General features: G+C 44.9%; 2 protein-coding genes across 2 annotated transcripts in view; both read left to right on the top strand.

Moving 5' to 3' along the window:
- The window catches only part of RELN (reelin), a 449,067-nt gene extending 446,737 nt beyond the window's left edge, over window positions 1–2,330 (top strand). Inside the window, exon 64 of the mRNA XM_079785901.1 lies at window positions 2,101–2,330. Coding sequence (XP_079642027.1) covers window positions 2,101–2,197 — 97 coding nt within the window. The 3' untranslated portion in view covers window positions 2,198–2,330. The remainder of the gene's footprint in view (window positions 1–2,100) is intronic.
- An 11,917-nt stretch (window positions 2,331–14,247) lies between these two features.
- SLC26A5 (solute carrier family 26 member 5) overlaps window positions 14,248–16,478 on the top strand; it is a gene marked incomplete at its 3' end in the record, with an annotated part of 46,320 nt that continues 44,089 nt past the window's right edge. Inside the window, exon 1 of the mRNA XM_079786015.1 lies at window positions 14,248–14,332. The remainder of the gene's footprint in view (window positions 14,333–16,478) is intronic.

Below are 16,478 nucleotides of genomic sequence, written 5' to 3'. Positions count from 1 at the left end.
GGAGCATTCAAAGTAGAGGCGGTGGGGGGGGGGGAATCACTTTTGGAGGGGGTGAGCAATTAGTAATAAATGCAATACTTGAAAAATAAGTAGAAATTTAGGAAGCGATGTTGAGGTTGGCAAATGATGCAGATGGAAGAAGTTCAAGGTGAGTTTGGATAGAGCAGTCTGTATAGGGATAGGGATGTAGTATAGTAGAAGAAAGACTTGAAAAACAGAATAAGATTAAATGTGTAGAAGATTTGAAATATCTGGCTAAATTGACTTTGATGTTGCCCCATAGACAAGAGGATTGTGAATGCCTTTTTAACAAGGTAAAGCCAGAATTTGAGGGAAAGTTTACTGACACTTGTGTGCAAAGCCCACTGCATGAATGTGCAATTACAAAATAGTCACAGGGATGTAAAGTACAGCATAGGGAATATAGTCAATAATATTGTAATAACTCTGTATGGTGCCAGGTGGGTACTAGACTTACCAGGAGGATTGCTTCATAAGTTATATAAATGTTTAACCACTATTCTGTACACCTGAAACTAATATAATATTGAATATCAACTGTAATTGGAATTTTTTTTAATTTTTAAAAGAAAAAAAGGCATTCGGGAGGTCCTGCCAAGCAGCATTTCAGCATTCCAGAAAGATTGGACCAACAGGCACCTGCTCCCCAACTCCCTAGCAAACTTGACATTATTACAAATCATAAAACATTTGCCAATCCAAAATAAAATCCACTGTATGTATGTGTGGGAAGATACACACACATGTACATACAATTACACATTCAATGATGCTTTCTTAGTATTTCTTTTTTTTTAAATATATTTTTATTGATTTTTTTACAGAGAGGAAGGGAGAGGGATAGAGAGCTAGAAACATCGACCAGCTGCCTCCTGCACACCCCCTACTGGGGATGTGCCCGCAACCAATGTACATGCCCTTGACCGGAATCGAACCTGGGACCTTTCAGTCCGCAGGCTGACGCTCTATCCGCTGAGCCAAGTCGGTTTCGGCATCTCAGTATTTCATGATTTCTTTTCAGTGGTGTTTCCTAAGGGGAGACAATGAGGAGGCTAATTGAAACCACTGTGATAGCTCGGGGAAAGGGCCCCAGGTGACCTACGGGACTGGCAGGGACACAGCTAGTGCCAGTCCCAATATTTTGTGCCTAAAGAGGTAACAGGATTCTTTCTCATGACACCTCAGTAGTTCAATACATTAGGTCATTGTCCTTTTTACATAGGAAGCACTTAGTAGATAATGATCCTTTTTAAAATATATTTTCTATACCGAAACAGCTGTCTCTACCAGCTGTGCACAATTCCCTGCAGACTCCTAAAATCCATTTTCAGTATTTTTACCAGATTCACACCTAGTATGTATGAATCTGAGTATGTACAAACATAGGGGAAATATATGCATGCAAATATGATTACACATTTCATTACACTTTCTTAGTTTCTTAGGATATGTTTTCAGTGGAGTGTCTCTTTCATAAGGTCCTATTTATAGAATATGAACCCAGCTGCTTATTGTTTAAGGAAGGTAGTGGAATCCAACGTTCAGGGGAAAACTTACCTCTTCATTTGCCTCGAGACTGCGTAAAATAGGAATGTCAAGCTGATTCAGATAATAAGTTTGTTTTTGCCTTAAATGAAAATGTTTGTTAAAGGAATCGAATTATGTTTCCTACTTGTGAAAAATGTATTTAAATAAGGTAATGGTAACAGCACATTCTCAAGTGAAATTCACCCAAGTAAATGTTTTCAGAAAAGATCCAAGAATAAAAGGCTTAAATCCCCAATTTCAGTCTACTCCTGCAATGAATCAAAAGAATCTGCCTTTTTTTTTTTTTTTTCTGGTTTGGAGCTCACTCGTGAATAGAAGGGGGTTTCTTCAAGGCCAAAAGCAGTGAATACAGATGTCAAAGTTCAGTTATTCTGTCCCGGGGTGGCAATGTCATCATGACCTATGAACCCTGAAAGTTTTCAAATACATATCAGGGTGACTTAGGACTTAGGCTGGATTGCACTTTCAGGGACTGGACTTAACGCTCTCTCTCCTTTCCCTCTCTGCCCCTATCCTTCCTGGTTGTAACAGCACCCGCAAACAAAATTACATGATGAATTTTTCACGGCAGCATGGGCTCAGGCACTTCTACAACAGAAGACGAAGGTCACTTAGACGAAACCCATGAAGAATCAAAACGTTTCTTTTCCCTTCCAACATGTGATGTGTTGCTTTTCATTCTTTTAAACCTCTCACTGCATCTGAGATCAGGAAACTCCCGTGAAGGACTTGGGGATTCCCTGAAAGCCCTTCTCAAGACCGAGTGCCCACCACTGTCCCACACTGTGAACTAATGCTAAGTGACTTATTTTCTCATAAGTAAATGTCTTCATGTTGATGTGTCCGTGAAAATGGTGATCTGTTGTAATATCCGTTACAGTGGCAGTATTGGAAATAAGAAATAGTTTAACAGGAAAAAAAAAGTTTAAGCACAAAAATTTAAGAGATTTTTTATGTTCAAAATGGCATTTAACATTCTTGGTCACAACGCTATTTAAGTGGACTGTATTTCAGCTATGTATCATGTTTTATATGATTAAATTATCATCGTGAGTCCTTTTATGTATTCTCTTCTACTATATAACATGGACACTGTATTTACTTGTTATGTTGCAATATTTTGCTGCTGAATTTCGGGCTACTTATATTCTGCAGAAAATTCTTTGAAATACCTACTCAAGAAGATAGTTGTAAAGATATTGTACCTTAATATACTCCTTAAAAATGTATGTTGGTTTAGCGTTGTTTTGTGGATAAGAGAAATGCTTGACCTTGAAATATTTTCTACTTACAAATTGTGGATGAAAACCCTGTCTCCCACAAAGGAGTTCCCATTTCCTTGTCTAAAGATTTCTTTTAAGTGTTCTGTGGCTGATTGACCAGGAGTAATTGCCATCTTGTGTCTGTGGTAACAGAGTGATTTGTAAAACAGTGGATGTTTTCATTGTGTTCTCTTTGTGGCTTGTTTTTCCTGCGGGTCATATTCCTACCCTCTGATGAAGTTGTACCAACACCAGCAACATTGTGATGGACCTGTAGCCCTGAACTCTTTATTAACTTAACTAAAAGGTTGCACTGTAGGGTGGACCTCGCTAAAAGCCCATGCTTAAATAAAATATGTCCAAAAGCCATCTGAAGCTAATTTGTCTTTATTCAGTCTTAAAGTTTGTATAGGGTTTGTAAGCCTGAGTTTGCAAAGGACAATGTCAAATATATTTACTGGTGTTTTGTTTCATCTTTGAGAATGGCAAGTCTCTGTAGAAAGTAGTGTTTATATCAGTAACATTAAATATGCTATAATATCAGTTGAATTTGTACATACAGTATGACCCAGCTACTTCTAGGCATTTATCACAGAGAAACCCTTAACATATATACACAAAGAGATGTATGCAAGAATGTTAACAGCAGCATTATTTATAATTGCGAATAATCAGAAACAATCCAAGTATTCATCAACAACAGAATAAATTGTGGTTTATTCATATAATAGAATATTGTATGATAGTTAAAATGAATAAACTTGTAGTGCACCTGTTAATAATAAGTTGCAAAATTACATAGTATGATGCCATTTATCTGATTTTAAAACTTGCAAATAAATACTATATGTTGCTTACAAATACATGCATATATTGTTATAATATACTAGAGGCCTGGTGCACGGGAGCGGGGGGGTCCCTCAGCCCGGCCTGCACCTTCTCTAATCCGGGACCCCTCAGGGGATGTCCAACTGCCTCTCACAATCCGGGACCGCTGGCTCCTAACCGCTTGCCTGCCTGCCTGCCTGATCGCCCCTAACCCGTCTGCCTGCCTGCCTGATCACCCCTAACTGCTCCCCTGCCGGCCTGATCGCCCCTAACTGCTCCCCTGCCGGCCTGATTGCCCCTAACTGCTCCCCTGCCCGCCTGATCGCCCCTAACTGCCTCTGCCTCACCCCGGACCTGGGACCCAGGATTCCCTCCTCCAGCCAGTCGCAGGCACCCGGGACCCGGGCCAGCTTTGCCCAGGCCGGCTGCAGCTGCAGGAACCATGGGAGGATGGCTTAGCCCAGGCTACAGGCGCAGGCGCCCAGGACCATAGGGCAGGCGGCTTGTCCCTCTCCTGGGCCACAGCCCCAGCTGCTGGCACCTAGGACTGTGGGGACTGTGGAGTGTGCAGATTGTCCCTCTCCTGGGCCACAGGCACAGCCGCTGGCATCCAGAACTGCGGGCAGCTTGTTCCTCTCCCAGGCCACAGCCCCAGCTGCTGGCGCCCGGGACCGCAGGGCAGGTGGCTTGTCCCTCTCCTGGGCCGTAGCCTGGTTGGTCCCCATTCCTCTCTCGCAAGCTCATGTGTGCCTGGCTGGTCCCCATTCCTCTCTCGCAAGCTCATTTGTGCCTGGCTGGTCCCCATTCCTCTCTCACCAGTTTGAGTGTCTGAGCTGTTACTGCATGAGGGCGTGACGACCATTTGCATATTAGCTCTTTATTATATAGGACTAGTGGCCCGGTGCACGAAATTCGTGCATGGGGGGGGGAGTCCCTCAGCCCAGCCTGCACTCTCTCCAATTGGGGACCCCTTGGGGGATGTCCGTCAGCCGGTTTAGGCCCGATCCCTCTTGCAACCTGGGACCACTGGCTCCTAACCGCTCACCTGCCTGCCTGCCTGATCACCCCTAATGGCCTCTGACCTGATCTTGCCCCCAACTGCTCTCTCCTGCTGGCCTGATCTCGCCCCCAACTGCCTCTGCCTGCCTGATCACCCCAACTGCCCTCCCCTGCTGGCCTGGTTGCCCCCAACTGCCCTCCCCTGCCAGCCTGATCTCACCCCCAACCGCCCTCCCCTGCCGGCCTGATTTTGCCCGCAATGGCCCTCCCCTGCAGGCCTGATCTCACCCCCAACTTCCCTCGCCTGCTGGCCTGATCACCCCTAACTGCCTCTGCCTCAGCCCTCACCACCATGGCTTTGTCCAGAAGGAAGTCGGATGTCCAGAAGATGGCCAATCTAATTAGCATATTACCCTTTTATTAGTATAGATAGATTATATAGGATAGGATTGCTTAAATGGGGGGAAAGCCTTTTTCAGCAGGAGGAGATGCTCTTGGCAGACAAAAATACATAATCCCTATATCTGGACTGTTAGCCATGGCAACCCAGCACTGACTGCAGGACTGACTTCTGGTGTTTGGTTGAACCTTCGGTCATTACGGACCCTGGGTTTTTATATATTAGGACAAGCATGTGTGGGAATAGTAAATACAAATTTATGATAGTGATTTCCTCAGGCAGGGAAATAAGATCAGAGAAGGGGTTTATGGAAGGTATCAACTCCAACTAAAATGCTTTATTTCTTTTTTAAAGTTCAGAATAAAATATTGCAAAATGTTAATATTTCAATGAGTTATGTGCATACAAGAGTGTTATCCTCTATTCTCATGTGAAGATCTAAATATTATTTTTTTAGGATAAATGGGATTTGTCAGGCAGATTCAGTGGGGAAAAATGGACTTTGTGCGAAAACACAAACGCAGGAACTAGCTTAGCTCCTTATGGGAGTCACCGATCATTTGAATTTGAGGAGGGGCTTGTGGGGAGCCGCCTGGAGAGATGTATAGGGACCAGTGTTGCTGGGGAATCAGGCATGAGGGATGGGGAGTGGTTTCTCATGCTGACAAAACTCAGCTTCACCCCAGAGGCCTTGGGAAGCTGTTGGAGATCTTTAAGCAGAGGAACTTTGGATAAGTCCATTCTGACCAACGTGTGGAGAGTGGTTTGAGTAAGTAAAGGGGGGAAAAAAGCTGGGAGGGTAGAATCAATAGGTATATCTGGGACAACAGCTGAGGAATAACTTCAAATTGTCTGACAAGAATTTTACTAAGGATTCATTCTTCTCCAGAGTGACTGCTTCCCAGACAAAATACAGTAGTAAATATAAAAAACAATTGCACATTTTATTGTGCAGGGGGAAAAAAGTCAGCTGTTCCTGAAAGAATTCCAGTTCAGAGGTGAAAGGGTCTTGTCATTATTGCTGCATCTTCCAGGTAGTCCTTCGGGTGCTTATTATAAGTGGATTTTTACAGTTTTTAAAAACTCCAACATGGACGGGAATTGATGCTGTCTTCACAGACGTGGAGACCGCACAGTGACAATGGGAGTCTGGCGCTCTCCAGTGGCCTTGTTACCTTATTCCAGTGTCTGGGCCCACAGTCCAGAAATGATGTCAATACAGCAGAGAACGAGAAGTTAAGTCTGGAAAACATAACTTTTTATGGAGAGGATACTGGTAGAATAATATATGGATACATGTGTGAATAATAAAAAGGCGCAGAACTGTGTGTAAGAAATCTTGCCTCAGTAAACTAACTTTCACCAAGTTATTACAGGAATCTCTTAAAGTTCCTATCCCTGGGAAGCAGACATATTGTGATGTTGGGCGCTTTTGAACAGCTCTGCAATCACCACAACAGAAACTAAACTCCCTTAAAGAAACCCAATTGCTACTCGTTCTAGTGTAGTTTCTTTCACATTAATACTTTGGGTAATGTGCCCTAGCCGGTTTGGCTCAGTGGATAGAGCGTCGGCCTGCGGACTGAAGGGTCCCGGGTTCGATTCCGGTCAAGGGCACATGCTAGGGTTTTGGGCTCCATCCCCAGTAGGGGGCGTGCAAGAGGCAGCCAATCAATGATTCCCTCTCATCGTTGATGTTTCTCTCCCTCTCCCTTCCTCTCTGAAACCAATAAAAATTATTTTTAAAAAATATTTTGGGTAATTTGAAGTTGATTCTCTTTGGTCTGCCTCTTCATTTCCTAACTGTAACAGAATATTTATATTCTAGTACCTTCCGTGCTTGGAGCTTGATAAAATAGCAAAGGGGGAAAGCTGTCTTTAGCCTCTCTCCCTAAGACACACCCATACCTAACCAGACCCTGCCCAAATATCATCACAGAAAACCAGCTTGGGACCCAGTGCTACAGATGTTAACTAGTTCTCATATGGGAGACAGAAAGGGCAACCAGCTTTACTGAGTATCAGACACATGGTAAGCATTAACTTATTCATCTCACAAAAATTGTTACTATAGGATATAACTTTTCCCCCAGGGAGTTTGTATTTTAATAAGCAGTGCTAAACTTCCAGAAATGCTTCAAGATCCAAAAGAATGAGTTTTTAATGGTGAGATTTCAGGCATTTGTTTAGGTGATTGAGGTGGATATTTTGGCAAACATGCCACAAAAGTCTTCCCTTGGATGGATCGGGCAGTGGGTCACTCATCAGGAGGCCTGGGTCCCAGGGCCCAGCTTCCCATGAGACTTTGGACCTACAGATTAGTCCACTGCACCTGTTTCAAACCCTTAGTGCACGCTAATGCTCAGCTTTTGCTGTTTTCAGTACCTAGGGTGTGTCTTCCCTGCCTGCCTTATGCGGCCCTGGTACATGAGCCTTTATAACCAAGCAAATGGATCTAATACTCAACTGAAAGAGGTACTTATGAACTGTCTAAACCAGAAATAAACAATTACGTTTACATGTTATGCCTACTTTGGGGAAGACACTTTTGTCTCAAGTCCTTATTAATGACATGCTGCTTGTGAGTGGGGCAGACCCATGTTTTGTTGGCCTGAAGTTTATATACTTTGGTGGACTCTCTTTAAGAAAAAGAACTCAAAATTATAAATGCAAAATTAGGTACAAAAGTAAATATTTATTTAGAATGGGAAAAGAAATGATAAGGTTAAAAATTTGCAAATTTTTACAAGTTGTCAAATATAAACATTATCTAGAACTGTCAAACTTAAGAAAGATGGATCAGAAACACAAGATGTCATCCAATATATTGGGATACATATAACAGGCAACTTCACTTACAAATGAATTCACTATTTATTTATTTGAAGAACTAATAACTAAAAATTTTCTAAATGGGATGAAATCTATAAATCCACAGATCCAAAAGGTTCAGCAAACTTCAATCATGATAAATAGAAAGAAAACCATTCCACTTAATCCACATCATGATTAAGTGGATAAAAATTGGTGACTAAGAGAAAAAAATATTTTTTTAATCCGCACCCAAGGATATGTTTTATTGAGTTTAGAGAGAAAGAGAGAAACACCGATGTGAGAGAGGAACATGAATTGGTTGCCTCCCATACGCACACAGACCAGGGATGGGACCCACAACCTACGTACCAGTGTGTGCCCTGACCGGGAATGGAGCCCACCACCTTCTGGTGTACCAGACGATGCTCCAGCCCACTGAGCCACCCAGGCAGGGCAAAGAGAGAAACTTAAAACAACCACTCTCCCATTCCCACTCTAATACAAATTCCTCACAGTGCTCTGAATTCAACCCCTCTTGCCTCTCAGCAAACTTACTGTCAGGAACTGGGGAGAGCCTGAGATTTTCCTCTGCTTGCAAACTCACAAGTTAGCCTGCTACTGTTTCCCAGACGCTGGCAGAAGATACAAGACTCCTGGAGAGGCAATAATCCTTGAAATTCTCATAAAATCTAGTGATGGACTTGCCCTTTGCTTCTGGTTTTTCTTCTACCGTCTGTGTGTTCTCAGTCTTCTCTGCAGACTCAGCCTCTCCTACTTGAATGTACTATAGTGGCCGGTATCTGATCCTCCTCGGCACCCACTGTCGTCCTTTCCGATCCATCCTCCAAGTAGCACCTAGATGGAGCTTTTCAAAATGCAAATAATTCCCTGGCCGGTGGGCACAGTGGTTAGAGCGTCAGCACCACCTAGGGGCTTGTTAGAACTGCATCTCCCAGACCTACGGAATCAGAATCTGCATTTTTTTTTAAATCCTCGCCCAAGGATATTTTTTACATTGATTTTTTACAGAGAGTGGAAGGGAGGGGAGGAGAGAGAGAGGAAAACCTAGATGTGAGAGATACACATCAATTGATTGCTGCCAACCCTGGCTGAGGGTCTAATCTGAAACCCAGGTATGTGGGAATCGCCCCGGGATCTGTTGGTGTGCCACCCGATGCTCTATCCACTGAGCAGCACTGGCCAGGGCCAGAATCCGCCTTTTTTAAAAAAAAAAAAACAAGATTCCCAGATGATTCTTATGTGCATCATCGTTTAAGTACTGGGCTGCAGGACATGTTTATGACGAGATAACCTCATCAGATGGCAAAAAGCCAAGTGTCAAGTGAACGACACCAAAAAGGCATGTCACTGGAACCCAGTTCCTCCTTACTATCTCATTCTGTTAGAATTCACTCAGAGGTGTTGAAAGCTGGTTTTACACACATGCTCAGTAATTCCTCTGCACGGGACGCTTAGTGGTCTGGTGCCTTGAAGAGAGTGCCCTCGTGTGGAGGAGAGAGGGAGTTTCCAGCTCTCCCTCCCGCGCGTACAGGACAGCACCGGAGGCTCCGGGGGTGATGCCTGGCCGCGGCTCACGGCTGGGGTCTCACTGTCAGACGCCACCGGGTGTCTCCCTTCTCAGCTTTAAGACAGGTGTCGCTGCAATGCGTCCGCGCAGAAATGCACAAAGCAGAAAAAAGGATGACCCTGAGCCAACTATAACCGTGCAAAGGCATAAAGGCAGAGGAAATTTTTCATATTGAAATCATTCTCCTCCCCACCTTGAATGTGGGCAGTCTGACCACGGGGTTCTCGCGCATCCTCGTCACAAATTAAGTAGGCTCTTTCCTCCCTTCCTTCCTCTTGCATCCCTTTCTGCTTTTCTTTCCATTCTCCATTTTCCTCCATTTATATCCCTTTCTCCTAAAGAGCGTGTTATGTTCCATTACTTTTATTTTGTCAATTCTAGCTCGAAAGCCTGGAAAAGAATCTGTGACACTCTCTGTCTTGTTGCACAATATTTGCAAGTGAAGTGTTCGTGGAAGGCAGCTCACCAAGGATTTTTGAACCGCACATTGCCATTAGCATTTTAATGTTCCTGTGCGGATCTCAGTCTCCATAGTGACTGGATTTGAAAGTATGTGTTAGGGTGTGTTCACCTTTTAATAATAATAACGGGCACTGTTTCCTACGTGAATCCTCCCGTTTACTGTGCTTCCTGCAGCCTCGCACCTCTCCATGGGTCTCCCCCTTCCTGCCGCTCAGCTCCGGAGCCCCCTGCAGGAGGTCTGAGCGGCGGCTGCCCCCCCCCCCCCCTCCGAGGTTCCCGGTGCCGAGAAGAGACCCCGGGGCTGCGCGGGGCGGGGCGGGGCGGGGCGCGGCGGGCTCGGGTTTCGGCCTCGCGCGGCTGCGGCGCCTCCACTGCGCCGGGCGCCTCCTCCGAGAGCCGCGCGGGAGGCAGCGGCGCGGGGTCCACGGCAGCGGCGGGAGCGCGGCGGGGCGGCGGCTCCGCCCTGGGCAGCCCGGGCAGCGCCGGCCGGTGAGTGCGCGCGGGCGGCCGCGGGTCTGGCCGTCGAGGGGCGGGAGGGGAGCGCGCGGGGCGCTGGCAGCCGGGCCGCAGACCGAGCCCAGCGGGGCTCTCGGGTCGCCGCCCCTCCTGGTGGTTGTCTCTCTCTCTCTCTCTCTCTCTCTCTCTCTCTCTCTCTCTCTCTCTCTCTCTCTTCTCTCTCTCTCTCTCTCTCTCTCTCTCTAACTCTCTCTCTTTTTCTCTCTCCCTCTTTCCTACAAATACTGGTCAGCTAACTAGACTTGCCCACCCTGCGCCGCCCCTACACCCGGACAGGACAGAGCCCCCAGAAGTTGTGTCCTGTGCAAACTCCCCCGCAGCCTCCCCCGCAGCCTGTGCAGCCTGGGCGTTGTGTTGTGTTTTGTCTGTTTGACCTTTGCAGCCAGACGGCTTTACAGCCGTTTGCATCTTTACTAGACGTTTGCATCCCCCTGCTGTTCCCCGCTTTGTGGTCCTGACTTCTCAAGCGCCTTGGTGTTGGTCCCCAAACGCCCTCCTCCCAGCCCTGCTGTGGCCACCCTCAGGGCGCGCTCTCAGTCCAACCTGTTCGTATCCCGATCGATTTTCTTTAAAAATAAACACACACAAAACTTTATCATTTGTTTTCGCCCTCTCTTGGAGACCAGGAGCTGCCTCCAGTTATGCCAGGGTGAGTCTGCCCGCTTCTGCCAGCGGGGGAGCCCCGCTCAGCCCCCTGGCAAAGCCGGAACCTCCGGTGACCCAGGGTTGCTAAGAGCCTGCCCGCTCGGACAGCTGGCTGGGGCTGCCTCCGTGGTGGGCGCGGGACCACGGTTGCGGTTCTGCTATTCTGGGCGCCGGAGCTCCTGGCTTAGGTGCGGTGCTGACGGCTGAGCAGGAAGCCCGTTAACGGGCACCGCTGGGCCCGCCGAGGGCGCGCTCCGCCCGCCCCGAGAGGAGGCGCGGTCCGGCCGCCGCGGGGGGAACCGCGCGAGTCCAGGGCTGAGAAGGCGGCGGACCTGCGGGAAGAGCCTGCTCCACCGTGGTGACTGCTGTCCATCAGGGACGGGAGCTTTTATAACAACAAAAATGGCAACTCAGGGCAGGGGACTGAAAGTCAGCTTTTTCTTATGTGAAAACTGGGAACAATGTGCCTTAGATGTACAACATGTGTTCATTGGCTGTTTATGTTCTTAGTAAGGCTTCTTGTTAGAAGTAGGCTATTAGCAGTTACCTTTTGAGGAGTCAAAAGTTTTACTTCCATGATTGACTGCCCGGGGGGTCAGCGCCCCTAACCCTGGCATTGTTCAAGGGCCACCTGTGTTTAAGCCTTTTTGAAATGAAGTTGAAAATGGGTTTTTGCTAGGCAGGCCTAGTTGTGTAGTATCTCTTGGTTGCAGAAGACTTTTTCAGTCAGGGGGTCAGGAGGCTGGAGAGAGAGATTCAAACTAATTTGCATTAGAAAGAAACTTAGGGTGAGGAATTCCTAGGTAAGGTTGCCGTGGCTGATACCTTAAGTGCACTGCTGGAAAGCCTTCTAGTCTATTAGGTAACAACACCTGAAGCCCCAGTGCTGTTACGTGGCATTTCTTTTTTTTCTCCCTTTAACTACTCTGAAACTATACAGAGTTACACGTTCCTCATTAATTTATGAGCGATACCCAGAGAATTGACTCAATCCAACAAGTATTTGAGCGCCTTCCCTGTGTGAGGCGCTCTGCTACAAACTGCAGAAGAATGGAAAATGGAGGAATTTTCCAGTTGAAACAACAGTGGGCTGGTTTGTAAGGTTTGCACTGTCTATTCAGTTTAAAATTAAAAAAAAAAACAAAACAGTTGAACTTTCATTTCATTCTAAATGTCAAGTGTGTGCCCTGGTATCCTAATCATTTTGTTATGTTTCTACCATTGCAGGTAGTCTGCATTTTAGTAATTCCAAAGTAAAACTTTTTTCCAGGAAATAACTAAGAAGATATGTCCATTTTTCCTGTCATCTGCATTAACATTGAGTGAATAAAGTCAAAATCAACAAGAAAAATGAGATGATGATTTCCTTTCCTTTGGTTTCAAACTTGTGAAATCTTGCAGGAAAGAAACGGAGTCAGCATGGATGAATTTAATCCTCTGGTGCTTTCCAAACTCTGTTTTACTAAGCCGATCCTTTTGGAGGATAAATTCAATCTCATGAAATCCTTCGATGCTCTTGGAGGATAGTTCCAGAGGCTACTTTCATAAAATCTTCCATTGTGCATACCAACACCACCAACGCCATTATCTTCTCCCCAACGTCAGCCTGGGATTCTAAGGAGCTTTGGGAGGGGACAGGTCTTTTTAAAAATCTGGCTAAAGCTAGGGACTTTATCACCAGAAAAGACGCACACCCATCCAAAGTGCTACATGTCTTTCAGAGGATTCTTGATGCCTAGGAATAAGGTGTCACTTTAGAACTAAGTGAATCAGTCAGAAGGTTGGTGAGTGGAGGAAAATGGAAGTGAAGCAAGGAGTGGGTCTATCCACAAACTGAGTGGATGTTATTTAATTTACTTTCGAATGGCATTTTGAGTAAGTATTCTGTGAATGGGAAGTAATAATTGTATTATTTGTGAAGGATTAAAGATAAATTAGTCCTGTTAATGTTTTTTAACCCTCACACAAGGACATGTTCATTGATTTTTGGAGAGGCGGGGAGGGAGAGAAACAGAGACCGAGACAGACACACAGAGAGAAACATCAATGTGAGAGAGAAACATCGATCAGTTGCCTTCTGTGCACGCCCCCACCAGGGATCGAACCTGACACCTAGGTATGTGCCGTGACCAGGAAGCAAATCCACAACCTTTCGGTGTACGGGACAATGCTCCAACCAACTGAGCCACACTAATGTTTTAGTTGACAAAGATTAGCTTTTACCTTGGCCATTTTGAATCTCATTTTTCAATTTTTTGTTGTTCTTCTCAATGGAAGTGCTCTGAGATTGCTTTCTTCAAGTGCTGATACACCCACCACTCAGGATAGTTTCTCATGTCAACTTGGTAGCCATGAATTGCTAAGTATGGCAATGATTCAGTTCAAAATTTGGACAAATTCTCTCTCTTTCTCTCTCTCTCTCTCTCTCTCTCTCTCTCTCTCTCTCTCACACACACACACACACACACACACACACACACAGAGTTCACCTTTAGGAGGGAGATATACACAGAGGGTGTCCCCAAAAAATGTATACACACTTTAATACCTGATAGCTCAATTTTGAAAATGAAATGTATTTTAATAAACACTGCCTTTATAATTATTCAATATGTGTATACATTTTTTGAGAATCCTATATATCTTTTATTATATAAATATTTCAGTGTAAACCATTGTGAGAATTGTAGTTGTGTCTTGGGAGAGAGTTTATTGCTAATATTGGGAATGAATGGACAGCATTAAGAAATATTTTACATCCGAGAGATGCAAATCAAAACAACAATGTGGTACCATTTCACACCTGTCAGAATGGCTATCATCAACAAACAAGTGCTGGCGAGGATGTGGAGAAAAAGGAACCCTCGTGCACTGCTGGTGGGAATGCAGACTGGTGCAGCCACTGTGAAAGACAGTATGGAGTTTCCTCAAAAAGTTAAAAATGGAACTCCCATTTGCCCTCGGGGTTGGGAGTGGCAGGGGGGAGGTCAATCGGGGAAAAAGGAGACATATGTAACTTTAAACAATATATATATATATATATATATATATATATATATATATGAAATATTTTAGACATAACTTCTTTCAAAGAACAAACCAGCAACTCTGGATAAACTTTCCTTTCTTCTGTACCTAGGGCCAAGGAGCCAGCTGTCATCCCCACTGATCAAGGTTTCACTGAACTGCACTAGACTTCCCAGCTGGGGACCCTGTCCCCTTCCCCCTTGTGCTACACATTAGATCTGGGTAAGTAGAGAGACCCCTGGAACTAGTAAAATGGGAGAAAGGGTCATAAGTAGTAATAGATTATACCTGGACCAAAGGATTCCTTAACACAGGCGTCCTCAAACTACGGCCCGCGGGCCACATGCGGGTGTTTTTGCCGTTTTGTTTTTTTACTTCAAAATAAGATATGTGCAGTGTGCCGAAACCGGTTTGGCTCAGTGGATAGAGCGTCGGTCTGCGGGCTGAAAGGTCCCAGGTTCGATTCCAGTCAAGGGCATGTACCTTGGTTGTGGGCACATCCCCGGTGGGGGGTGTGCAGGAGGCAGCTGGTCGATGTTTCTCTCTCATCGATGTTTCTAGCTCTCTATCCCTCTCCCTTTCTCTCTGTGAAAAATCAATAAAATATATTTTTATTGCTATTTTTTTTAAATCAATAAAATATATTTTTATTGTTATTTTTTTAAATATATTTTATTGATATTTTACAGAGAGGAAGGGAGAGGGATAGAGAGCTAGAAACATCGATGAGAGAGAAACATCGACCAGCTGCCTCCTGCACACCCCCCACTGGGGATGTGCCCACAACCAAGGTACATGCCCTTGACCGGAATCGAACCTGGGACCTTTCAGTCCAAAGGCCGACGCTCTATCCACTGAGCCAAACCGGTTTCGGCTAAAATATATTTTTTTTTAAAAAAAAAAGATATGTGCAGTGTGCATAGGAATTTGTTCATAGTTTTTTTTAAACTATAGTCCAGCCCTCCAACCGTCTGAGGGACAGTGAACTGGCCCCCTGTTTAAAAAGTTTGAGGACCCCTGCTTTAACATTTCCAGAGGCCTGAATCACACTGAGAGAGCAAATGCAGAACCATCATAGCTTCAAACTCTCCCCTTTTAACTTCTATCAGGACCAGCTTACCTGATCCTTAGATATGAACCAGCTCTGACTTAGCTTATTACTCTTCAGTAACAGCTGGGTAGCTGGTCACAACCCTAGAATGTCATTGAGAGACATTTATTAGATGAGTAAATTAATGGAGATCATGATTTTAATCCAAACTCTTTCATTAACTAGGTGAGTGATCTTGGGCAAGTTACAAGTCAATTCAATTCTTTGGACCTTAATTTTTTTTATGTATAAGATAAGGTTGTCATGTGGGATTAGTGATTCTTAGTGCATTGAATCACCTGGAGAGTTTAATTAGAAAGAAAGGAAGAAAGGAAGGAAGAAAGAAAGAGAGAGAGAGAGAGAGAGAGAGAGAGAGGAAGGAAGGAAGGAAGGAAGGAAGGAAGGAAGGAAGGAAGGAAGGAAGGAAGGAAGGAAGGAAGGAAGGAAGGAAGGAAGAAAAGAGAAATTGGATCAGAGATTCTGATTTCATTGGACTGGGGCAGGCCCAGACATCTCTATTTTTTTTAAAGCCCCCCTTTCCTGTATACACACCCAAAAAATACTAATGCCTAGCCAAGATTGCGAGTTACTGGGTTAAATAATCATTACTAACTGATTCTAAGATTGTATCACCTAAAGATAGAAAGCAGGGCTACAAAATTCTTTTTTTTTTTAATCCTCACCAGAGGATATTTTCTCCATTGATTCTAGAGAGAGTGGATAGGAGGGAGTAAGGGGAGAGAGACAGAGAGAGAAACATCAATGTTAGAGAGACACATCAATTGGTTGCCTCCTGCACATGCTCTGACAGTGGCTGGGATCAAACCTCCAACCCAGGTGTATACCCTTGACAGGGAATCAAACCAGTGGCCCTTCAGTTCACAAGCTGACACTCAAACCACTGAGAAACACCTGCCGGGGAACAAAATTCTTTTTATACACAGCCTGGCCCAGTATTACATACAGTTAATGGTAACCAGGTCTTAACATGCTTTTCTATGAAACAGTCCAAATCAAGCAATTGCCATTCATTCAGGGAAGGTGCTGTGCCTCCTCACCAGTTAGTATTTCCACAATGCTTTTCGAGTTTTCAGCAGCTAGTACATTTTGACGGACTGAATCAGGTGTAACTCTGCCTATCGAAGATGATTAGTTGTTCCTAAGGTCCCCAGAGAGGATTATCTGTCTTCTCTCGGTATCCATGCCAGTGTTTAATAGCCTATTGAAATTTTCTCCTAGAGGTGATCTGTGACTTGTTGGGGTGGGGAGAAAGGTGTC

The sequence above is a fragment of the Cnephaeus nilssonii genome (assembly GCF_951640355.1).
Source record: "Cnephaeus nilssonii genome assembly, chromosome: 12".
NCBI lineage: Eukaryota > Metazoa > Chordata > Mammalia > Chiroptera > Vespertilionidae > Cnephaeus > Cnephaeus nilssonii.
This window is presented reverse-complemented; position numbering and strand designations above follow the sequence as displayed.